Source organism: Mesoplodon bidens, assembly GCF_964165515.1.
Source record: "Mesoplodon bidens genome assembly, chromosome: 13".
In the NCBI taxonomy this organism is placed as follows: Eukaryota; Metazoa; Chordata; class Mammalia; order Artiodactyla; family Ziphiidae; genus Mesoplodon; species Mesoplodon bidens.
The window spans coordinates 51215677-51242448 of record NC_138169.1 but is presented as its reverse complement, the minus strand read 5'-3'; the positions used below and the strand labels follow the sequence as shown (position 1 = coordinate 51242448).

Below are 26772 nucleotides of genomic sequence, written 5' to 3'. Positions count from 1 at the left end.
AGAGGGCCTCGAGGAAAGAGCCCCCGACTGATCTCGGTGCTCAGAGCTCACCCGGACCGCGTCTCCGCCCCCTCCCGCCCTTGCGAGCCCCGCGGAGCCGGCAAACCGGCGGCCGCGCGGATCCGCCTGCCGGGGACGGGGTGGAGCCGCACTGCGCATGCCCCGCAGTCATGGTCGGCGGGGGCGGTGGTTCCCGGCGGCGCGCTGCGAGCGGCGGTAATTAGTAATTGTTCTCCTGCTCCCGGGAGGCTACCGCGCGTTGGGTGCTGCTTCCCAGTGTCTGCGCGGCGGTACCCCGACCGAGGGGCAGCCGGGCCGATGAGATCGTCGCTTCTCCGTGCCGTGTAGAGGTTTTTAGGGAGAGAAGCACGGGCCGGTTCCGAGCCCTCCGGACCGCCGGCGGGAACTGAAGCGGCGCGCGGGACCGGGCCGTGGGACGGCGAGGCCGCGGAGAGGTGAGTCCCGCAGGTCCGGGAGAGGTGGGCGGAGAGGGGTACACCGCGGGCCGGCGAGGCCAGACTTCCATTTGGGCTTCCCATCCCACACATGGGCTTCGGGGTACAACGCGGTAAGGAAACGGTTTGTCCTGTTCATCTCATTTTCGAAAAAGGTACTGTCGTGTTTAAAAATAGCCCTTAGAAACAGTTTTGTGCCCTCTTTTCCGTTTTCTCCACTCACCCGTTTCTCCAGGCCCTTTCGTTCTGATTTCTTTTCTCCAACACCCGCGGACTTGCGGGGACGGAGATCGCCGACAGGTCCGGGACCGCCCTAATCATCCTCCGTGGAGAAAGGCACGGAGCTGCCCTTGAGCCATTCGTCTGTGTTGTCCCCACGCATCTCGCTCCTCTCCTCTCTTCTGCGAATGATTTCTTAATGGTTCTCTTCTGCCTATTAAAACTTCAGGCCCCAAGGATTGTTCTTTCAGGAGTCTAGCCCCGTGGTAGTGCGTACTTCCATTTTCCACAGTATGATAAGCAGCATTTGTGCAACACTGCTGACAGTGTTTGGAGCACTTCCACATCCATCCATTCATGTGGTTTTCTCAGTCACCCTATAAAATGGGTATTACCAGTGGGTCCAAGGAAGAACAGCTGAAAGTGGTAGAGCTAGGTTGCCTCTCTCGCCTTTGCTGTCTCACTCCAGAGTCCGACATCTGCGTCTTTCACTGGAGGCAGATGAATTTAGTCATGATCACTACCCATCATTGGTGCTGGACATCTGCTGGCTGGGTGCTGAGATATTAGTCTATCTGCTTATCTGGACTATACCTTCCTCTCCTTAACTGAATTCAGTGCTCAACTGGATTCCTAACTCCTCTTTGGAGCATAGGCCTTTGGTTCCAAACACTATTGTATGGATGAGTAATAGTCTGACAAAATTTTCACTGGTTTATAGCAATATAAGAACAACATAGTTTTTTATGAAGTTTAATTTACTTAAAAACTGCAGTCATTCAAAAGGATGTGGTCCCTTTATATGTACTGACATGGAAAGATGTCATTTGTTGAGGGGGACAAAAAAGAGATCCCGTTTGTGTGGTTAAGGCACACATCTGCCTGAGTATGCATGAGGGAGTCACAAGAAACTGGCAGAATTGGGTGCCCTTGAAGAGTGGGATTTCAGGAGAGAAACCTCAAAGTGATTTGCATATAGTTTAAGAAAAAAAATTTAAATGCGACTTACTCTGAGATTGCCATTTCTGCTTTTTTCGATGTTGAAAGATTGTTCTATGAAATGACGGTGGTGGTGGTGGAGGTAGTTAGTTGGGTTTTCTTTTGTTTTAAATCGTTGTTCAAAGCAATAAGAAATTGCCAATGTGGCTGTGGCCACCTGGACCCCTCCAGTCTCTGAATTACTGTTGCATTTACAGTGCTAATTACAGAGTCTTAGCACTCAGCTGCTCTCCAGTTGCTTCCCATGCTTTAGCAATGCAGGGGTAGAACCTAGGACTCCAGTTCTTTTTTTCTTTTGTTTTACTACACTGATCACACTAGATGATACTCTGTAAAACTTGGTTATTTGATTAGACATCAGTTTTCAGCATAGGATTTCTTAATTCAAATTGTTTTGGAAGTGAAGGCAAGGATTTTTTTTTCTGTTTTCTTTAGGAAGGTGCAATGGCGAGGAATTTATCAGTGATCTTGATCCTGACCTTCGTTCTGTCAGTCACACATCCCCTTCATGAAGTAGGACCAGCCACTGCTTTCCCTCAGACCACTGAGAAAATTATTCCGATTTGGGAATCTGGCATTAATGTTGACTTGGCAGTTACCACACGGCAGCATCATCTGCAGCAGCTTTTCCATCGCTATGGAGAAAATAATTCCTTGTCAATTGAAGGGTTCAGAAAATTGCTTCAGAATATAGGCATAGATAAGATTAAGAGAATCCATATACACCATGACCATGAGCATCACTCTGACCACGAGCATCACTCTCACCATAATCATGCTGCTTCCAGTAAAAATCGAAAAGCTCTTTGCCCAGACCATGACTCTGATAGTTCAAGTAAAGAGCCTAGAAACAGCCAGGGAAAAGGACCTCATCGATCAGAACATGCCAATGGTAGAAGGAATGTTTTAATCAAGGATGGCGCTGGTGCTAGTGAAGTGACCTCAACTGTGTATAATGCTGTCTCTGAAGGAACTCACTTTCTAGAGACCATAGAAACTCCAAAACATGGAAAACTTCTCCCCAAAGGTGTGAGCAGTTCCACTCTACCCAGTGTCACAGAAAAGAGCTGGGCGACCTGGCTGGCTAGTAGGAAAACAAATGAATCTGTGAGTGAGCCCAGAAAAGGCTTTATGTATTCCAGAAGCACAAATGAAAATACTCAGGAGGTAAGATGAGTGCTGTTCATTATTTTAATCAATACGCCTGCTTGTCTGTCCTGGCATTGCCATTCTATCTCAGTTGTAAGGAGTTTAAAATAAAAGTAAAATGGTGAGTTCATTGAAAGGGGAATTTCTACTCTCTCAGCAAGGCACTTAGCTCAAAGTGTCCCTACTATGTTGTAAACATCCCTGATACAAAACTTGGGGGGTAGTTCTTTGGTAAGAATAGTGCTGCCTGCTGAAACCACTTTCTAATATAGAATTTAAAGTAAGTGTAGAAACAAGATGTCAAAATTATTTTTGGAGAAAATCTTTAAAGGAGAATCCTATTAATTAAAACACAGAAACCGAAGGTCGAAAGAGCAGGAGTTAGAATCCCTGTTTCAGGAAAAGTGTGGTTGGAAGGGCTGAAGAGTGCGGGAAGAGCAGCTTCGCCTCCTTGGCAGAGGGATCGCAATGACCTGTGGAGTGACTGCCAAAGCAGCGATATGCTGGACACGTGAGAAGTCTGGGCAGTGACCTTCTGAGTTCATGTGTTTTTTTCCTAGACTAGACTTCCAGACTGTACACAATTTGCTTTGGCTGAGAGATGTCAACAACACGGAGTTAGTTGGTATACATTAATAGGCAAAACTTAAGTACTTCATTCAGACCATCACATGATTTACTAATTCTGGGATAATCCTACTAATGGTCATTCCCGTAGCGACACTAGTGATAAAGTTTGTTCTGAGTAGTATTGGCCAAGATGAGAAACAGGTGCTACCACCAGTTTTTTTTTGGTGAGAAGGGAGAGCTTACATTTCCCAGAGGAGATTCTCTTCAAACTAAACTTGTCATCTAATTAAATTTTTGAAACAGCAACCTGCCGGTACAGGTTTATTTTATTAACCAGCCTTGTCCTCCGCAAGAGTAATTGACATAATTTAATATTCTCTCGTTGTGGAGCATTACTTTGCCAAGTATGCAGACAGAACTGAGCTAAGTTTTGCAATTACAGTTGTTGCTGGAAGAGTGACATGTCTTGGGCTTGTTTAGACCAGGTAGGGTAGTGTTAGTACTAAAGCAACATATTTCTCAATCTCTAGTGAACCTGTCTCGAAATTAAAGCTCATTTCCTTAATAGGTTTATACAATGAGTTAACAGGCTTGTGAATGTCCATTTATCCTCAAGTTTTTTCCACATGAGGCTTTCTCCCAAGGTGACTAGTGATGTGACTGCTTCTCCCAAGAAGAAATAGGTGGAAGAGATGGGAAATCACCCCTGTGATGTAATATCTCCAGGTAGCTTGAGGCAAGTTCCAAAGTACTTAAAACTAAAGTTGATTTTGATTTAACTTAAATAAAGAAGTAGGTACCTTCAGTAGGAAAAGGGTGTTGTGTCATCAAACAGCCTTTTTGGATTCTCTCATGGGAGTACCTTTTGGTGATTTCACTGTTTCCTTTTCTTCAGTGTTTCAATGCATCAAAGCTGCTTACATCTCATGGCATGGGCATCCAGGTTCCACTGAATGCCACCGAGTTCAACTATCTCTGCCCAGCCATCATCAATCAGATTGATACTAGATCATGTCTGATTCATACAACGAATGAAAAGAAAGCTGAAATCCCTCCAAAGACATATTCTTTACAAATAGGTAAAATTTCCTTTTTCGTGTAAAAATCATTTCCAATAGATACATTTATGTTGTACTTTTCCTTATATTTACATCAACCTGTTCATTTTTCAGCATAATTCCAAATACATCATCTTACTGTTCTCTGCCTTGAATGTGAAGAAAGCAAGTGTGTTAGCCTTACCCTTAAAACAAACAAAACAAACAAAAATGAGAAAATAAAATTTAGATCATAACTTGTCTGAGGTCCTCCCACAGGATGTGTCAGGGTCATTCAAAATTTGGGATCTTTATATGTTGTCATACTGTTTGGAGGATGGTCAGAGTTAATCTCTGCTCTTTAGGAGCCTAATTCTCGTACATTCTTATTAATAGATGAAATCGGGATACGCTCTGCTATAGTGTAAGTTGCATTGCTCAGAAACTATAATGAAGAATTAATTGCTTTGTTCACTGAGGAAATTATTGAATTCCCAGTTTCCTTTTCTTACTCCTTTCTTCCCTCCTTCTTTCCTTCCTTCCTTCCTTTGCTAACTTTTTCCTCTTCTCTCTCATAATTTACCTGTTATGAGAGTCTGAAAGCTCAGTTCCCAAGTGAGCTAGAGTTCATCCTTGGTAACCGTGTCTTCCCCTCCCTTCACCCCTAGCTGAAGAATTTTCCACTGGGTTTATGCCCTTTACCTGGAGGGTTCAGTCACATAGTTCATTTGATCGAATTTCTTGGTTATTGCTCTGTTACCACAGTCCTATTCCACTGAGTTTATATTTCTTTAGCTCCCCTGCTTTTAAGTTGTCTTAAGCCACTCCACAGTCTCTCTTTTAAAGGTTATCAATTATATGCTTTTTCCTTTCTCTGTTTTGTTTGACAGCCTGGGTTGGTGGCTTTATAGCCATTTCTGTCATCAGTTTCCTGTCTTTGCTGGGTGTTATCTTAGTGCCTCTCATGAATCGGGTGTTTTTCAAGTTTCTTCTGAGTTTCCTTGTGGCATTGGCTGTTGGGACACTGAGTGGTGATGCTTTTTTACACCTGCTTCCACATGTAAGTACAGTAATTTATCCCATTAGTGTATTTTACTATTCAACATTAAATATATGTGTGTGTCTATATATATATATATATGTATATATATATACATATATGTGTGTGTGTACTTTTGGTTTGTGCTTTGTATTGATATGTATAAAAGGCTGGAAATTTGGTTTCTAGGAGCACGTGGGTGGGGCGTACCCTGTGACCCTCCCCCCCTCCCCGTCTCACTTCTGTTAGTGTGTGCCACACCTGGTTCCCTCACACGCAGTGGCAGAAGTTCCTATTGCACTCAGCTGCAGGCCACTGGGGCAGTGCACCTGGATCTCGGGTACCTGCCAGGTCCCATTACCCAGACTGGGCTTCTTGTAAGCACACTGACGACTGTGGTAGGGGCTTTTCAGCTGGGAGTATAAGCAGTAGACACTATATGCCTATTAAGTTTTGCAGTTCCCTCTTATTTGTGACCATGGGAAAACATTGGAAATACCCACTACCTGTATGCTATGAGGGTCACTGGGGAATGTGTCTGTCTTTACATTGAACAGATCCACTCTACAAAGTGCCATCGTACATTACATACCTTAAGCTGTAGATCTCTGCTGCTTGTTGGTCATTTTATTTTTAATATCCTAAAGTTGCCCTCATTCCGAAGTATCACATTAATTGCCTAATTCTGAATAATTTCAAATTTGATGTTAATTATCTTAGCCAATTTTTCTGACGTGTGAAACTACTGAATTTATAAAATCCATATTATTTTGCCTTTAGTCTCATGCAAGTCATCACCATAGTCACAGCCATGAAGAACCAGCAACGGAAATGAAGAGAGGTCCGCTCTTCAGCCATCTCTCTTCTCAAAACATAGAAGAAAGTACCTATTTTGATTCCACGTGGAAAGGTCTGACAGCTCTGGGAGGCTTGTATTTAATGTTTCTTGTTGAACACGTCCTCACATTGATCAAGCAATTTAAAGATAAGAAGAAAAAGGTAAAAGTATTCTGAATACTTACTATGCATTGGATATTTATTTAGAGCAGTACTTGAACTAAACTGGGCTTGTGCAGGGTGTATGATCTTCATACATACAAAGGGGTTCAGTACCTTTTTGTTCCCAGAAGCATTCATGGAGAGCAGTTCTGTATCTTTATAACCTTGAAGTTCTCTATCTTCAGTACTCCCTTCAAAGTCACAAGACCCTAAGAAAGGCAAGGGTAAATATCTATACAAACCACCAAACAAGGCACACACAGGGCCTTGAAGATGAGAAGCATCGTGATTATGGCATTGATGGTGGTGATGGTTTCACGGGTATATACTTATCCCGAAACTCGAGTTGTATACATTAAATATGTACAGCTTTTTATATGTCAATTATACCTCAATAAAGTGGCTTAAGAAAAAAGTATCATGGATTAACTTTTAAATTACTCATGCAGTAGCTGAATATTATGTTTTGTTTGAAAGACTATGTGACTTTCACATACTTGCCCTTTGCAGATTGCCACCAGAAGAGAGTGTGAAGCTGAACAGTAGGCTATTTCTGGTAAAAATATCTTTGGAGTTGCCTATGGTTATCTGCCTCTTCCTATCTGATGTGACTGGGCAAATGAGTCAAAAGATTGTCCTCATGGGTACTCTTAAAAATGACATGTACACATCTTGGATGTTTGTGTACTCATATACTGGTCATTTGATGTTGACCAAACTTTTCTTTGAGTTGGAGTTCTGTATGATTTTTTTTCTCTACAGCCATGCTGCTTCATCTAAATTTCCAATTTTGGTTTTCTCTAAAATTGAGCAAGAGGTTACATACTTGTAAAGCTATTTTAAGTGTAGAATCTAGATCTTTGGAAATATAAAAAATTTTATACAGTGATTGCCTTATGTAATTTTTTTTAATTTTATTTATTTTTCTTGTACAGCACGTTCTCATTAGTTATCTGTTGTATACATATTAGTGCATATATGTCAATCCCAATCTCCCAATTCATCCCACCACCACCCCCGCACCCCCTCTTTCCCCCCTTGCTGTCCATATGTTTGTTCTCTACATCTGTGTCTCTATTTCTGCCTTGTTAACTGGTTCATCTATACCATTTTTCTAGATTCCACATATATGCATTAATATATGAAATTTGTTTTTCTCTTTCTGACTTTCTTCACTCTGTATGACAGTCTCTAGGTCCATCCACACCTCTACAAATGACCCAATTTCGTTCCTTTTCATGGCTGAGTAATATTCCATTGTATATATGTACCACATCTTCTTTATCCATTCGTCTGTCAATGGGCATTTAGGTTGCTTCCATGACCTGGCTATTGTGAAGTGCTGCAGTGAACATTGGGGTGCATGTGTCTTTTTGAATTATGGTTTTCTCTGGGTATATGCCCAGGAGTAGGATTGCTGGGTCATATGGTAATTCTATTTTTAGTGCCTTATGTAATTTAATAGCCTTGTTTTTTTTTTTAACAACTTGCCTTTGAATCTTTCAGAAGCCTTCAACTTAAGTTTTCATGGAAGTAACTATTCTCACCATCATTTCATAGTTTGAATAATATGTAATTAAATTGTGCAATTGCAATAACAGGTATAGCTGGCATGAAGAGGCTTGAAAACCAACATAGTTGATTCTTGCTGAGCATAGAGCTCACGTTGGGAATCAAGTGCATGTGTGAAGAGAAGAGTGGCCTCCTCCATCCTGTGAATATTTGCCCTTATGGATTCTACATTCACTAAAATTTCAAATTGCAAATTTTGAACCTTTACTGAACCTCAATTTACAGGGAAGAAGTGAAATAACAATAGCTTACTCGTTCTTAATCCAGGAAGTCATCTTCTATGTTCCTGTTGTCCCTGTTGCTTCACTTGGATGGGTTTGAGACTATATCCATACTTCTTTGCATTCTCTGGGATTATTCTCACCTTAAAAAAAAAAAAAAATCATTTTTAGGGTTTTTTGGGGGGAGGGGTTGTTTGTGTTTATTTGTGTTACTGTGTTTCTATTTCAAATGCCATAATTTATTTAGCATTCTAATTTCAATTTAATTTTCAAGATTTACCTAAAGATTGCTTTATATTCATATGGGACTCTAAGAGGTAGGCTCTCTGTTTTCTAATACAGAACAGTATTTTTTAGACTCTTAAATTTTTTTTTTTAATAAACTTATTTATTTATCTATTTAATTTTTGGCTGCGTTGGGTCTTCGTTTCTGTGCGAGGGCTTTCTCTCGTTGTGGCAAGCGGGGGCCACTCTTCATCGCGGTGCGCGGGCCTCTCACTGTCGCGGCCTCTCGTTGTGGAGCACAGGCTCCAGACGCGCAGGCTCAGTAGCTGTGGCTCACGGGCTTAGTTGCTCTGCGGCATGTGGGATCTTCCCAGACCAGGGCTCAAACCCGTGTCCCCTGCATTAGCAGGCAGATTCTCAACCACTGCGCCACCAGGGAAGCCCCTAGACTCTTAAATTAATAATCATTTGTGAATTGTGAAATAAATCTTGTGTCACGACCAATGTTTTTAAATGCAACCGTGATATTACAGTGTATTCCATATATTACTCTGTATTTATTACATACATTACTGTGAACTGTAGTCAAAGAAGTTTGATAATCTTTGTTCTAAAATAGTTTCTACTAGAATGTAAGATCTTAAGAGCCAGGACCTCTCTGTCTCCTTGACTGCTGTATCTCCAGTGCCTAGAATAGTATCTGGCACATAATAGATCATTGGTAAATATTTGTTACATGTATAAGAAACATTAAAAGGCAAGTAAGCATAATTTCTAGACAAAGACTTCCCACAGGAGTTTTGCAAACATTACATGTTCTCTTCCTTTTTATTGTTTTTTAATTTTTATTTATTATTATTTTTTAATTTTTTTATTTTATTTTATTTATTTTTTTATACAGCAGGTTCTTATTAGTCATCAATTTTATACACATCAGTGTATACATCTCAATCCCAATCACCCAGTTCAGCACACCACCATCCCCACGCCCCTGTGGCTTTCCCCCCCTTGGTGTCCATATGTTTGTTCTCTACATCTGTGTCTCAACTACTGCCCTGCAAACCGGTTCATCTGTACCGTTTTTCTAGGGTCCACATACATGCGTTAATATACGATAATTTGTTTTTCTCTTTCTGACTTACTTCACTCTGTATGACAGTCTCTAGATCCATCCATGTCTCAACAAATGACTAAATTTCGTTCCTTTTTATGGCTGAGTAATATTCCATTATATATGTACCACAACTTCTTTATCCATTCACCTGTCGATGGGCATTTATGTTGCTTCCATGACCTGGCTATTGTAAATAGTGCTACAGTGAACATTAGGGTGCATGTGTCTTTTTGAATTATGGTTTTCTCTGGGTGTATGCCCAGTAGTGGGATTGCTGGATCATACGGTAATTATACTTTTAGTTTTTTAAGGAACCTGCATACTGTTCTCCATAGTGGCTGTATCAATTTACATTCCCACCAGCAGTGCAAGAGGGTTCCCTTTTCTCCACACCCTCTCCAGCATTTGTTGTTTGTAGATTTTCTGAGGATGCCCATTCTAACTGGTGTGAGGTGATACCTCATTGTAGTTTTGATTTGCATTTCTCTAATAATTAGTGATGTTGATCAGCTTTTCATGTGCTTCCTGGCCATGTGTATGTCTTCTTTGGAGAAATGTCTATTTACGTCTTCTGCTCAGGTTTGGATTGGGTTGTTTGTTTCTTTAATATTGAGCTGCATGAGCTGTTTATATATTTTGGAGATTAATCCTTTGTCCATTGATTTGTTTGCAAATATTTTCTCCCATTCTGAGGGTTGTCTTTTGGTCTTGTTTTTGGTTTCCTTTGCTGTACAAAAGCTTTTAAGTTTCATTAGGTCCCATTCGTTTATTTTTGTTCTTATTTCCATTACTCTAGGAGGTGGATCAAAAAAGATCTTGCTGTGATTTATGTCAAAGAGTGTTCCTCCTATGTTTTCCTCTAAGAGTTTTATAGTGTCCCGTCTTACATTTAGGTCTCGAGTCCATTTTGAGTTTATTTTTGTGTATGGTGTTAGAGAGTGTTCTAATTTCATTCTTTTACATGTAGCTGTCCAGTTTTCCCAGCATCACTTATTGAAGAGACTGCCTTTTCTCCATTGTATATCCTTGCCTCCTTTGTCATAGATTAGTTGAGCATAGGTGCGTGGGTTTATCTCTGGGCTTTCTGTCTTGTTCCATTGATCTGTGTTTCTGTTTTTATGCCAGTACCATATTGTCTTGATTACTGTAGCTCTGTAGTATAGTCTGAAGTTAGGAGGTCTGATTCCTCCAGCTCCATTTTTTTCCCTCAAGACTGCTTTGGCTATTTGCGGTCTTTTGTGTATCCATACAAATTTTAAGATTATTGTAGTTCAGTAAAAAATGCCATTGGTAATTTGATAGGGATTGCATTGAATCTGTAGATTGCTTTGGGTAGTAGAGTCATTTTCACAATATTGATTCTTCCAATCCAAGAACATGGTATATCTCTCCATCTGTTGGTATCATCTTTAATTTCCTTCATCAGTGTCTTATAGTTTTCTGCATACAGGTCTTTTGTCTCCCTAGGTAGGTTTATTCCTAGGTATTTTATTCTTTTTGTTACAATGGTAAATGGGAGTGTTTCCTTGATTTCACTTTCAGATTTTTCATCATTAGTGTATAGGAATGCAAGAGATTTCTGTGCATTAATTTTGTATCCTGCAACTTTACCAAATTCATTGATTAGCTCTAGTAGTGTTCTGGTGGCATCTTTAGGATTCTCTGTGTATAGTATCATGTCATCTGCAAACAGTGACAGTTTTACTTCTTCTTTTCCAATTTGGATTCCTTATATTTCTTTTTCTTCTCTGATTGCCATGGCTATTACTTCCAAAACTATGTTGAATAATAGTGGTGAGAGTGGACATCCTTGTCTTGTTCCTGATCTTAGAGGAAATGCTTTCAGTTTTTCACCATTGAGAATGATGTTTGTCATATATGGCCTTTATTATGTTGAGGTAGGTTCCCCCATGCCCACTTTCTGGAGAGTTTTTATCATAAATGGGTGTTGAATTTTGTCAAAAGCTTTTTCTGCATCTGTTGAGATGGTCATATGGTTTTTATTCTTCATTTTGTTAATATGGTATATCACATTGATTGATTTGAGTATACTGAAGAATCCTTGCATCCCTGGGATAAATCCCACTTGATCATGGTGTATGGTCCTTTTAATGTGTTGTTGGATTCTGTTTGCTTGTATTTTGTTGAGGATTTTTGCATCTATATTCATCAGTGATATTGGTCTGTAATTTTCTTTTTTTGTAGTATGTTTGTCTGGTTTTGGTATCAGGTTGATGGTGGCCTCAAGAATGAGTTTGGGAGTGTTCCTTCCTCCGCAATTTTTTGGAAGAGTTTGAGAAGGGTGGGTGTTAGCTCTTCTCTAAATGTTTGATAGAATTCACCTGTGAAGCCATCTGGTCCTGGACTTTTGTTTGTTGGAAGATTTTTAATCACAGTTTCAATTTCATTACTTGTGATTGGTCTGTTCATATTTTCTATTTCTTCCTGGTTCAGTCTTGGAAGGTTATACCTTTGTAGGAATTTGTCCGTTTCTTCCAGGTTTTCCATTTTATTGGCATAGAGTTGCTTATAGTAGTCTCTTAGGATGCTTTGTATTTCTGTGGTGTCTGTTATAACTTCTCCTTTTTCATTTCTAATTTTATTGATCTGAGTCCTCTCCCTCTTTTTCTTCATGAGTCTGGCTAATGATTTATCAATTTTGTTTATTTCTCAAAGAACCAGGTTTTAGTTTTATTGACCTTTGCTGTTGTTTTCTTCGTTTCTATTTCATTTATTTCTTCTCTGATCTTTATGAATTCTTTCCTTCTGCTGACTTTGGGTTTTGTTTGTTCTTCTTTGTTCTTTCTTCTTTTTAGTTCCTTTAGGTGTAAGTTTAGATTGTTTATTTGAGATTTTTCTTGTTTCTTGAGGTAGGCTTGTTTAGCTATAAACTTCCCTCTTAGAACTGCTTTTGTTGCATCCCATAGGTTTTGGAACATCGTGTTTTCATTGTCATTTGTCTCTAGGTATTTCTTGATTTCCTCTTTGATTTCTTCAGTAATCTCTTGGTTATTTAGTAATGTATTGTTTAGCCTCCATGTGTTTGTATTTTTTATGTTTTTTTCCCTGTAATTCATTTCTAATCTCATAGTGTTGTGGTCAGAAAAGATGCTTGATATGATTTCAGTTTTCTTAAGTTTACTGAAGCTTGATTTGTGACCCAAGATGTGATCTATCCTGGAGAATGTTCCGTGTGCACTTGAGAAGAAAGTGTAATCTGCTGTTTTTGGATGGAATGTCCTATAAATGTCAATTAAATCTATCTGGTCTGTTGTGTCATTTAAAGTTTCTGTTTCCTTACTTATTTTCATTTTGGATGATCTGTCCATTCGTGTAAGTGAGATGTTAAAGTCCCCCACTATTATTGTGTTACTGTCGATTTCCTCTTTTATAGCTGTTAGAAGTTGCCTTATGTATTGAGGTGCTCCTACGTTGGGTGCATATGTATTTATAATTGCTATATCTTCTTCTTGGATTGATCCCTTGATCATTATGTAGTGTCCTTCCTTGTCTCTTGTGACATTCTTTATTTTAAAGTCTATTTTATCTGATATGAGTATTGCTACTCCAGCTTTCTTTTGATTTCCATTTGCATGGAATATCTTTTTCTGTCCCCTCACTTTCAGTCTGTATGTGTCCCTAGGTCTGAAGTGGGTCTCTTGTAGACAGCATATATATGGGTCTTGTTTTTGTATCCATTCAGCAAGCCTGTGTCTTTTGGTTGGAGCATTTAATCCATTCACATTTAAGGTAATTATCGATATGTATGTTCCTTGGACCATTTCCTTAATTGTTTTGGGTTTGTTTTTGTAGGTCCTTTTCTTCTCTTGTGTTTCCCACTTGGAGAAGTTCCTTTAGCATTTGTTGTAGAGCTGGTTTGGTGGTGTTGAATTCTCTTAGCTTTTGTTTGTCTGTAAAGCTTTTGATTTCTCCATCGAATCTGAATGAGATCCTTGCTGGGTAGAGTAATCTTGGTTGTCGGTTCTTCCCTTTCATCACTTTAAGTATATCATGCCACTCCCTTCTGGCTTGTAGACTTTCTGCTGAGAAATCAGCTGTTAACCTTATGAGAGTTCCCTTGTATGTTATTTGTCGTTTTTCCCTTGCTGCTTTCAATAATTTTTCTTTGTCTTTAATTTTTGTCAATTTGATTACTATGTGTCTCGGCATGTTTCCCCTTGAGTCCCTGTGTGGGACTCACTGCACTTCCTGGACTTGGGTGGCTATTTCCTTTCCTATGTTAGGGAAGTTTTCGACTATAATCTCTTCAAATATTTCCTCAGGTCCTTTCTCTCTCTCTTCTCCTTCTGGGACCCCTATAATGCGAATGTTGTTGCATTTAATGTTGTCCCAGAGGTCTCTTAGGCTGTCTTCATTTCTTCTCATTCTTTTTTCTTTAATCTGTTCAGCAGCAGTGAATTCCACCATTCTGTCTTCCAGGTCACTTATCCGTTCCTCTGCCTCAGTTGTTCTGCTATTGATTCCTTCTAGTGTAGTTTTCATTTCGGATATTGTATTGTTCATCTCTGTTTGTTTGTTCTTTAATTCTTCTAGGTCTTTGGTAAACATTTCTTGCATCTTCTCAGTCTTTGCCTCCATTCTTTTTCCGAGGTCCTGGATCATCTTCACTATCATTATTGTGAATTCTTTTTCTGGAAGGTTGCCTATCTCCACTTCATTTAGTTGGTTTTCTGTGGTTTTATCTTGTTCCTTCATCTGGTACATAGCCCTTTGCCTTTTCATCTTGTCTGTCTTTCTGTGAATGTGCTTTTCATTCCACAGGCTGCAGGATTGTAGTTCTTCTTACTTCTGTTGTCTGCCCTCTGGTGGATGAGGCTATCTAAGAGGCTTGTGGAAGTTTCCTGATGGGAGGGACTGGTGGTGGGTAGAGCTGAGTGTTGCTCAGGGTGGGCAGAGCTCAGTAAAACTTTAATCCGCTTGACTGTTGATGGGTGGGGCTGGGTTCCCTCCCTGTTGGTTGTTTGGCCTGAGGCAACCCAACACTGGAGCCTGCCTGGGCTCAAATTTTGTGGGACTAATAACAGACTCTGGGAGGGCTCACTCCAAGGAGTGCTTCCCAGAACTTCTGCTGCCAGTGTCCTTGTCCCCACGGTGAGCCACAGCCACTGCCCGCCTCTGCAGGAGACCCTCCAACACTAGCAGGTAGGTCTGGTTCAATTTTCCCTGGGGTTACTGCTCCTTCCCCTGGGTCCCGATGCACACACTACTTTGTGTGTGCCCTCCAAGAGTGGAGTCTCTGTTTCCCCCAGTCCTGTCGAAGTCCTGCAATGAAACCCCACTAGCCTTCAAAGTCTGATTCTCTAGGAATTCCTCCTCTCGTTGCCGGACCCCTAGGTTGGGAAGCCTGACGTGTGGCTCAGAATCTTCACTTCAGTGGGTGGACCTCTGTGGTATAAGTGTTCTCCAGTTTGTGAGTCACGCACCCAGCAGTTACGGGATTTGATTTTACTGTGATTGCACCCCTCCTGCCGTCTCATTGTGGCTTCTCCTTTGTGTTTGGATGTGGGGTATCTTTTTCAGTGAGTTCCAGTGTCTTCCTGTCGATGATTGTCCAGCAGCTAGTTGTGATTCTGGTGTTCTCACAAGTGGGAGTGAGATTACGTCCTTCTACTCTGCTATCTTGGTTCCTCCCCTCTTCCTTTTTAGAAAATATTTAGTTTCTCTTTTTTCAAGGGCATCCAGATCTTAGTGTTACTTACATAACAGCTTTTAATCTCATTTGGTTCTGTCAAAAAGAAAAAAACTATTCATTATATGGCAAATATTGGGAGCTCTTCAGACCCATAACAGAACATTTTACCTAAGATTTCCCTTAAGACATCCATCCTGCACCCCTGGAAAATTCTATATGTCATAGTTTTAGGTTACCTTCCATATATGTTGATCTGAAATCTCTACATTCAGATTAGGGTTAAGTCGCATACTTGGTGTAGTTAGATGGTTATAATAGTTCCATGTCAAACTTTCTTTCTCCTGGATTCTCAGGTTTCTTGCTCATGCTGGAAACCAGAGAATCATCTGTGTCTCCCTCATCCTTATATCCAACCTAGTTTTATTAAATGTATCCAGAAATGAAATTTTTCACTTCTCTCCATCTTCCTTGTTATCATCCTGGTCCATGCCAGACTTACGTGGGTGACAGCCATTGCCTCCTAACTGGCCTGTCTGTTATTTTGTTGTCCTAATGCAGAGGAGAGCAGGCAGAGGGATTTGTTTAAGTGTTTGTTGTATGCTCTCATATATATATGCTGTCATAGCACTGTGCATTTTTCCTTTGTAAAATATATCAAAAATTTCAATCAAAGAATTGTATAATCATTACCTGTGTAATGTATTACATGATACTGTAATACATAATATATTACAGGATGTATTACGTGATACATAATGTATCATGTAATGTATAATCATTACCTGTGTAATGTATTACATGATACATAATGTATCATGTAATGTATAATCATTACCTGTGTAATGTATTACATGATACTGTAATACATAATATATTACAGGATGTATTACGTGATACATAATGTATCATGTAATGTATAATCATTACCTGTGTAATGTATTACATGATACTGTAATACATAATATATTACAGGATGTATTACGTGATACATAATGTATCATGTAATGTATAATCATTACCTGTGTAATGTATTACATGATACTGTAATACATAATATATTACAGTATGTATTACGTGATACATAATGTATCATGTAATGTATAATCATTACCTGTGCAATGTATTACATGATACATAATGTATCATGTAATGTATAATCATTACCTGTGTAATGTATTACATGATACTGTAATACATAATATATTACAGGATGTATTACGTGATACATAATGTATCATGTAATGTATAATCATTACCTGTGTAATGTATTACATGATACATAATGTATCATGTAATGTATAATCATTACCTGTGCAATGTATTACATGATACATAATGTATCATGTAATGTATAATCATTACCTGTGCAATGTATCATCCCTGTGGGTGATAAGCTTCCTTGGGAACAAGGACTATGTGTATCTTGTTTTACGACATATTGATATATTGCCACCATTCAGCGCAGGGAACATTACAGGCTCTTAATACTTAGGGAATGAAAGAATTGCTTAAAAAGTCTATGTTCTACAGGTAATCATTGGCAAACAAATAAAGCATCAACTAAAGTAATTTAAGATATCATGAATTCACTTATTTTCACAAATATTTAAGTACTTTCTCTGTGTTTGAGGCATTTTGCTAGAGGTAGGTATAAAGATTTGTCTGTGCTTGCCTTTAAAAACTCTTATAACCTAAGAAGGTACAGATATTTTATATACTGTTAGAGCTAGAATGAAATCTCAGGTATGGTGATGATTAAGTCATATTCAAAAGATACTGCAAATAAGAAATCTATTATTTTTGTGACAGTTTTCATTATCTTGAATATTCTATGTAAGTAGTAATAAACAGGCACTGTTGTTCAAACAGTGACCTTTATTCTTGGGCTCTGAGATATAGACAATCTCAAGTATGGTATTCAGTTGGTTAAAAAACCTAGTGATAAATTCAAGGCTAACTAGTAGAGATTTGTTGAAAAAGAGAAAAGCTTGTTAATGGTGTTTTACCACACGAAAAGTATTTTAGTTTTATAACAAATACATATCGATATCACAGTATAGTTTTAATTTATAAAAAGTGTGGAAAGTATGGGGTTTCAGTGCCCAGAAGAGGCACTGGAGGAAACTAAGCAATTGGTTAGCAGATCACTAAATTTCTGGAGGACAGGCCTCCAGCTGGTTCTAACTCAATGGCCTGAGGCAGAGCTCAGCTTTAATGTGTGTATGAGTCACCTGGAGGTCTAGTTAAAATCCCCATTCTAATCCATTAGGTCTGGCCTGTAGCCTGAGACTGTGCGTTTATAACAAGCTCCCAGGGGATGCAGTGCTGCTTGCATAAGACCAAATTTAGACTGTGTGACCTAGGGGGACATTCAGAAAGATGAGTGTAATTTTTCTTTCATACTACTGAAGCATTAATTCTTTACCTTTCTGAACAGTTTATGCCTAAAACAAACTACTAGGTGCTATGCAAGTTAAGTACAGGCCCTGCCCTTAGATGGGGTTTATTCCATTAGAAGTCTCTTACTCTGCTGTCTTTTTCGATGAAATCTTTTGCTTAACTGTTTACCTAAAGATGTATGCATAAGCAACCTGCCTATTTTAAAGTATTGCTTTTCCTTGCTATTGTAGAATCAGAAAAAACCTGAAAATGATGATGATGTGGAGATTAAGAAGCAGTTGTCCCAGTATGAATCTCAACTGTCAACAAATGAGGAGAAAGTAGACGCAGATGATCGTAAGTCCTTATAAATCTGAGAGCTGGAGGGAATTCAGTGCTCTGTGATTTGCAGGCAACCTGGATTGTCTGGAAGAGGGGGAACCATATTCCACCCCCACCCGCACCCCCTTTTTTTTTGGCTGCGCCACGTGGCTTATGGGATCGTAGTTCCCCAGCTAGGGATCGAACCTAGGCCCCAGCAGTGAAAGCGCGGAGACCTAACCACTGGGCTGCCAGGGAATTCCTCCACCCCCTCCCCCGCTCTTTTTTTTTCAACTCATACTTTCTTTTAATTGCCAGTGAGTTGGTTATTTCTATATACACTTACATCTCTTTTTTCTCTAATTTTTTATTTTGAGGTAAATTCAGACTTAGAGAAAAGTTCCAAGAATAGTACAAAGAATTCCTGTACCCCTTTCTTATATTCCCCATTTATTTTACCTACATTTATCATTCTTTGTCTCTTTCTCTCTGTATACACACATACATTTTTTTTCTAAACCATTTGAGAATAAATTACAAACATAATGCTTATTTTAACCTCAAAATACTTAAGTTTATGTTTCCTAAGAAAAAGGACATTCATTCCCTTGTAATCACAGTTCAGTGATCAAAATCAGGAAATTAAAGCTGATACAATGCCATTTTCTAGTCTATAGACCTTTTTCGTGTTTTTCCAATTGTCTTAATAATTTCTTTATATTCCCCCAACCCCTAAAAGGAAAATAAATGATCCAGAGTACAATTCAGGATCAAATGTTGCATCTAATTGCCCCTCATTTTGGGTTTGTCTAATGTTTTCACCATTAGGTTGATCAGTTTGGGCAGGAATACCACAAAGTGGTATTGCATCCTTTTCAGTGACATGGTGTGCCACCCTACATGATGCTCTCTTTCACACACAGGTGGTGTTAATTTTGATCACTTGGCTAACGTGTCTACCATGTTTCTCCACTGTAAAGTTACTGTTTCCTGTAACTTGTTAGCTTGGCCTTTCTTGTTGGACAGACTCAGTTAAGATTAAAATTTTAAACGAAACACCTTACGACGACCTTCGGTGTCCTGCCCTGCCCTCCACTCTCCCCGACGCTTTGCCCTGTCCAGCCTCACTGGCCTCCTTTTCATCCTGTGAGCACACCAGGTCTGTCTCAGGGCCTGGCACTCACTGTTTCTTCAGTTCGGAGTACTCTTCTCCCGGGTCTTCATCTAAATTCCCCCATCATTCCAATCTCAACTCGGACATCTCGTCCTCAGAGGTCTTCCCTGATCACCTGAATACAAAGGTCTCCCAGTCATTCTCCTTCATGTTACCCTGTTCTGTTTTTTCTTCCCATGCGTTCCAATGCCTTAGATTACCTTATTTATACATGTATTTCTTTGTTAAGTGGCTATCTCCCCACAAGAACATAAGCTTCTCGAAGGCAGAGACTTTGTGCTGACGCACTTTGTCCCAGTGTCTGGGCAGGTGCCTGGCCCAGAGCAGATACTCAATATATAGTTGCTGACTAAGGAGGAAGAAGAACGTTATTGTTGCTACCAAGTTATTTGTAAGATTTCCTGTCCACCCTTTGTTTTCCAGCATGTTGCTTTTCTCTAAAGAGCAAGTGAATACGCTCATTCATCTTCCTGCATCTATTCCGTCTTCAACCTTTGTAATGGGCTCCAGTGAAATTTATAATGATGAGAGGAAACAGCTATTCTAGAATTGGCCACAGTATCGGGAATGCTCCCAAGAAAGTTGATACCAGTGTATAAAAAAGAGAGAGTAAAAACTTATTGTTGCAATTTATTTTACACGGATAGATAACAAATGTTTCTTGGTGATGATGGTATTTCAGACTCTTCTGTTTTTCCTTTTTTTTTTTGGCCACTTTTTGGCTTGCAGGGATCTTAGTTCCCCGACCAGGTATTGAACCCAGGCCCTTGGCAGTGAAAACACCAAGCTCTAACCACTGGACTGCCAGGGAATTCCCCTCTTCTGTTTTTCCTTGAATTTTGAAAGAGGAACTCAGATGACAGAATTATGCATGTATTTTATTTCCAATTTTTCTGGAATATTTTTCTTAAATATTTTAAATATCAAAAATGAAATATTTTTATAAAGTAAGTATGTGCTTCTTTTATAATTGGAAAAAAATCATCTTTAAACACATAAGAAGGCAGAAGAAATTAAGGGAGGATCTGGGGGTAGTTACTGAAGGTTAACATTTAAAATCCATTCTTAGTACGTGAGGTCATTTAAGTACTGATGTTTTTTTCATCAACAATACTCTAATGTCTAGTTCTGCCAGGTCTGTGTGAGAGAGTTGCCATGCTTTAAGATCTTTTGTTGACTTTGTCAGTGGAGATGTTTGAAATGTGTCCATGCACATTAACAAAGCCATTTGACTTTGTCCCAATGTCCTTTATGTTTATACCTAGGACCTGAAGGATATTTGCGAGCTGACTCACAAGAGCCCTCCCACTTTGATTCTCAACAGCCAGCAATCTTGGAAGAAGAGGAGGTCATGATAGCTCATGCTCATCCACAGGAAGTTTACAATGAATACGTACCCAGAGGGTGCAAGAATAAATGCCATTCGCATTTCCATGATACACTCGGCCAGTCAGATGACCTCGTTCACCACCATCATGACTACCATCATATTCTCCATCACCACCACCACCAAAACCACCACCCACACAGTCACAGTCAGCGCTACTCTCGGGAGGAGCTGAAGGATGCCGGCATTGCCACACTGGCCTGGATGGTGATCATGGGGGACGGCCTGCACAATTTCAGCGATGGCCTAGCAATTGGTATATATCTACGTATCTGCCCCTTGTTGGTTGACTCTGAAAATGTCACATGAAAGTACCAGTCTTATTTTAACAAGGAATAGGTTGGTTTGATAAGGCTATTGACTTCTAAGATTATCAAACCGTTATTTCGTTTTTGGCTGCTTTGACAATGAAGTACTTGATAAATGTTAGTTTAAGTGCTAGAAACTGTGCTTGGCCCTTTATCTAAATTGTAACTACCAAAAGTTGTTTTAATTTGCAGGCTCAGGCTCTAAGGTGTTTGGAGCACATGTGAGGATTTTTTTTTTTCCCAAATACATTTGAGTTCCCTTATCTGCAATATAAACAGTATTTATTAAAGTAAAATACTTCCATCATCTTTTCTTTTATGCTAAAGGAATCTTCATATATCTGATAAGTTTAATTACTAATCTCTACCCAAAGAAGAATTACAGTTTTTTTGCTATTAAATTGTTGTGCTACAATTGAGAGGTAATAGAAATACTTAAAAATTGTAGTAACTTAGTGCTGGGAGGAACCATGGAAATAAGTACAGATTAGGTAGCTAAGGCCTGGCAAGGTGAACCACTTGCCAAGGAGGCAGTGTTGTTTTGTAGCCCAGCCTGGCTCCCTGGGAGCTTGGTGCTCTTCCTTCTCTGCACTGTGCACAGCATAAGCGACAAAGGAGGATGTGCAAACGCTCAGACGTGGTTGTCTAATTATATAGTGAATTCCTCTGAGGCCCGGAAACATACTTGTACTCTTGACTGCTGAGGGTTTTTTCCTAAACCTTTTAAATCAGTTTGTTTCATATTTTTAAGTAAGTGTTCTGTGTGGTAGCAATTTACTTCTCAGGTTTGTATAAGATCATTTAATCACTCTAAGGCATAGTGGAACCTTCCCTTCTCAATTGTATCTGCTTGTGCTCCTTTGGGAAATTTAAATCTAATTGAGTGTAATCTAAGATTACTTATGAAGACGGTACAGAGTGCAGTTGAGAAAGTTCTGTTTATTCACAACCAGAATATTATTTCATTTCTTTTACCTCATTGTGTATGCTGTTAAGATTTTTAAAATACACACCCACAAAATAATGCAGTGATTTTTACACAGGTGCTGCTTTTACTGAAGGTTTATCGAGTGGTTTAAGTACTTCTGTTGCTGTGTTTTGTCATGAGTTGCCTCATGAATTAGGTAAGAGAATCCTACAAATGGTATTTTCCAGGTGGGTAAAGTGTCTTAGTGTCCCTGGCTTTTGCTAATGATAGCTTCCAGCAAGCTTCCTCATTTATGCCTTCTCCTAAGTCTACTAACCTAGCCAGCTTTCTTTCTTACTGAGGACAAGTTTGTTTCCAGCCGGAATTCTAACCCTGCGATTACAATTACACAATTGCCTGTGGGGGGTTGCCAGAGAGATACCTGAGTCCCCTCTCTTTTCCTCTTCCCCTACCAGATATCTTCCTATACCAGCATACTGGTGACATCAGTGATCGTTTTCTTCATATGCACAATATGAGTAAGACCACAGGCATCTAAAGAATCATCTTCCATTAACAGACAGAAGTTGACAAAGAGTATTTCACTCACTAGAGCTAAAGAAATGTGAAGTTGATGAATAGTGTTTTGAATTCTTTTCCTCTGTCACTGGGACTTAAAACCTTCCCACAGTTGTCCTGGTTCCCAGTTCATGTCCTTGTTTTTCTTCATATAGATGCATATTCGCACACACCTGTAACGCCATTTTCAATTTTGTTCCTTGGCATGTGTTCTGCCATTTAGAAGGCCTCCCGTCTTCATGCTTCATGCTTGTAATCCTCAACATCTGGTCTGTGTTGTGCATTCTATTTTTATTTTTGTTTATTTATTTATTTATTTATTTTTGGCCACACCACGCAGCTTGTGGGATCTTAGTTCCCCGACCAGGGATCGAACCTGGGCCCCCTGCAGTGGAAACGCAGAGTCCTAACCACTGGACTGCCAGGGAATTCCCTATGTTCCACATTCTAGATCCTTCACGCGCCACGAAGCCTCTCTCAGCTATTCTCATCTTAATTTCTTTTTTTCTCCTTTTATAACCAGAACATTAGACTCTTTAGCTCTTAATTATATATTTCCTTAATCATTTGCTGATCATTTCATTTGTGTTCTCTACTCCCTCTTCCTCCTTGTGGCCAGTTAAAAGCTCCTTGAAGACAGTGCAAGAGCACAAGAGTTGATACTTATTGACATTTGTAGTATTGACATTCATTGACAAAGTGGAAGCCTTAAGAAATACTTTGGATAAAAGATATCTTAGTTTATAAAGCTGTTAGGGTGTTTACACTGATTAGCACTGTTAGCCCTGAGTAATTCTTTTTTTTTTTTTAAGTTAATTAATTAATTGATTTTTCTGGCTGCGTTGGGTCTTCGTTGCTGTGCTCAGGCTTTCTCTAGTTGCAGCGAGCGGGGGCTACTCTTCATTGTGGTGCGCGGGCTTCTCATTGCAGTCGCTTCTCTTGTTGTAGAGCACGGGCTCTAGGCGTGCGGGCTTCAGTAGTTGCAGCACGCGGGCTCAGTAGTTGTGGCACGTGGGCTCAGTAGTTGGCGGCTTGCAGGCTCTGGAGCACAGGCTCAGTAGTTGTGGCACATGGGCTTAGCTGCTCTGCAGCATGTGGGATCTTCCCAGGACCAGGGGTCGAACCCGTGTCCCCTGCCTTGGCAGGCAGATTCTCAACCACTGCGCCACCAGGGGAGCCCTGGAGAATTTCTTAAATCTGGAAAGTTTTTTGCGTATGTGTCTTAAAAATGATTTTTTAATTACCTTATCTCCTTTTTTTGTTTTCTGTTAAAGGTGACTTTGCTGTTTTACTAAAGGCTGGCATGACTGTTAAGCAGGCTGTTCTTTATAATGCTCTGTCAGCCATGCTGGCGTATCTCGGAATGGCAACAGGAATTTTCATTGGTCATTATGCTGAAAATGTTTCTATGTGGATATTTGCACTTACTGCGGGCTTGTTCATGTATGTTGCTCTGGTTGATATGGTAAGTTTTTAAGAAGTCAGTAGAGAAAATGTTCAATTAAACCATTTTTAAAAGGGTTTAGATTAAATATGGTTCCAGTGAGAAGTGATTCTATGCTCGACAAAGTAGCATATAAACTATAAGTCCTTGATGGTTTTATCTTTTTGGATTGTTGCTCACAAGCACATCTTTGTCCTGCCTAATGTGTATCAGGATACACAAAAGTATTTACCCCCTTCTGATGTGTCTTTTTGAGAGGAGAGTTTCAGTAATTAGGCATTGAACTGTCTATAGACATGTAGGAAACCTAGCACAAGCCACATACTGTTGGCGAACTGTGTATACTTCAGAATGCTGAAAGGTTTCTTATTAATGGACGAAGGAGTCATCTTTTTGTCACCAAAGTCCACCTAACAATCTCAGCCAATGTTATTGCTAAAATTATATTTTATACTATGTAAGGCTTCCATATCTCTGAATTTCAAGCGAGCCACATGTTATATATAGATACAGACAGTAAGCAGGGTAATCAGTGTAGCTCTCCATTTTACAGTGGAGCAAACTAGAGCAATATAAATTTTGACTTGCTGAGCAGACCATGAATAATCATTGCTAATTAAACTGTTAGAAAATGCTGTGTGACATTATTAGCTAGAGTCAGTATATATATGTGGTCATGTTTTAGAGAATTGACTCATAATATCCATCTACATATAAAGCTGTCCTGCAGATTCTTCTAAAAACTAATCTGTGGTTCTGGAAACTTAAAGGTTGCTCTTTTTTTTTTTAAGGTACCTGAGATGCTGCACAATGATGCTAGTGACCATGGATGTAGCCGCTGGGGATACTTCTTTTTACAGAATGCTGGGATACTTTTGGGATTTGGAATTATGTTGCTTATTTCCATATTTGAACATAAAATTGTGTTTCGTATAAATTTCTAATTAGGGTATAAATGCTAGAGTAGCTTAAAGCTATAGTTTGCTGTCTATAGTTTGAATAGGTCATAGGGAGATGAGTTAGTATGCTGTGATACGTAGCATTTACGGTTAGTGGATTTTGTGATTTTTGTATTGAATATTGCCATTTGTTATGCTTATAAGGTCAGTTATGGTGGTAACATAAAGGTACATTTAATATTTAAGTTATTCTATTTGGGGAATGTAAGCTATATGTGCAATTTACCAATATTACCGGTTTATGGTATAAACAAGAGATTTGGCATGACATGTTCTGTATATTTCAGAAAAAAAATGTCTTTAATGCTTTTTCTAGAACTAATTTAATATAGTAATTCCCATGCTGGATTTTAGGCCTCTGAAGAACTGCTGGTGTTTAGGAGTAAGAATACACATGAAGCCTAAGATACCAATAAAGCTTAAACTGAATTTAAGCTAAGAAATAAGGGAAAAAAGAGAAGAAACTGTATAAATTGAGAAGGCATAGGTTTCATATTAGAAAATCACAAAACTGGTTTAAAAATAGAAGGGAAAAATTTAGATTTAAATGAAAAAAAGCAATATTGAGTACAGAGTACATTGGTAAACATTTTTGTCAGAGTATTAATGTTCCCATAAAATCTCAGCACTTTTTACTAATTTAGTTGTACATTTAACTTTGTATAATAGAGACATCTAAATGTATTTAATAAACTCAAGCAAAATATATCACTTGACCAAGAAATTGGAATTTTAAAATATTTGTGTGGATGTACACCGGATGAGTATGAGCAAGTTTATGTATTGTCAAAAGACTTGGATATCCCAGGTTAACTTATGTGTCACCCAAGTTACATTACTGGATGTTCTGGTTATCTGGTTTACCACATGTCAGCATATTAGAATTTCGATATATGTTAGGACATTAAAACCATACTGGTTATAATTTGACTTCTTGGATTCAGAAAGTACTTTGGTATCTTTCAGTGCTTCAACATCGTTGTTATGAGCAATTGTCATTTTCATATATAGTACTTTAGATGTACTAGGGTTGTATGGCATTCTCTAGATGTTGCTTTTCTACAAAATAAATTCCCTGTATCAGCTTAATATCAGATATCTGATTTTTTTTTTACCATCTTAACCATTTTTAAGCATACAGCTCAATAATTTTACGTATATTCACATTGTTATGCAATTGATCTCCAAAACTTTTTCACCTTGCAAAACTGAAACTATACCCACTAAACAACTCTTCGTTTCCTTCTCCCCACAACCCCTGGTGACCACCATTCTACTTTCTATTTCTATGAATTTGAGATGTCTGATTTTCTTAAGTATAATCCAGATTATATATACTTATCAACACATTTATATTATTGTATTGGGTGGGCTTATTCAATTTTTAAATTGTTTACCACAAAGGGCACTTCAGAAAATATTGGTCCACAGTTTATTCCAAGCTGTCCCTAACTTAAAAAAAAAAAAAAAAAAAACCAAAAAACAAACCCCAGAGCCTAAGCTTGAAAAGACGCACTAATGCCCTACATTCTAAAGAGAATCAAGAACAACTGGACAAGACCATACAGCCCACCTACTGAAAGACAGTTGGACCAGCATTTCTATTCCCCAAACCAAGTGAAAGAGGAATGAGTAATGAGAATTACTTGGATTGGGGGGTGCCTGAAAGGATGAGATAAGTCATCTCCTTCTCGGGCTGAATGATTACTCTGCTTCACAAACCCACAGACCTACCTTAATGCCACTGCTGGATCAGTGCAAGATGAAGTTCTGGAATCATTGGGAATGTTCCTCCAGGAGTTTTGGAAACACAGACTTGTACCTACTTCTTTCACACAGATTCTGAAGGTGGAAGGTGTGCTGGACCAGCCCACAAAACAGGATGATAGCAGCCTTAGTTCCCACTCCAGTTTGAACTCACTAGTGAGTATGTAGAAGATTTAAGTAGTTGGTTCCCATGGCTCCCTGTGGGAGAGAATGGAGATTAGAGGAAAATGCAGGAACTGTAGAATATGAACCAAAGACTGATCCTTTACAGGGGGAGAAACTTATCAGACTGATA

General features: G+C 39.2%; 1 protein-coding gene across 1 annotated transcript; it reads left to right on the top strand.

The window, feature by feature from the left end:
• The first annotated feature begins 233 nt into the window (after nucleotides 1-233).
• SLC39A6 (solute carrier family 39 member 6) lies at nucleotides 234-25799 on the top strand. Its single transcript, XM_081253456.1, has 10 exons — nucleotides 234-455; nucleotides 2109-2840; nucleotides 4288-4471; nucleotides 5320-5489; nucleotides 6249-6467; nucleotides 17883-17988; nucleotides 20392-20769; nucleotides 21865-21945; nucleotides 23582-23772; nucleotides 24543-25799. The coding sequence occupies exons 2-10, from the start codon at nucleotides 2118-2120 to the stop codon at nucleotides 24693-24695; spliced, it is 2205 nt and encodes a 734-aa protein (XP_081109582.1). The 5' UTR covers nucleotides 234-455; nucleotides 2109-2117; the 3' UTR covers nucleotides 24696-25799.
• The last annotated feature ends 973 nt before the right edge of the window (nucleotides 25800-26772 follow it).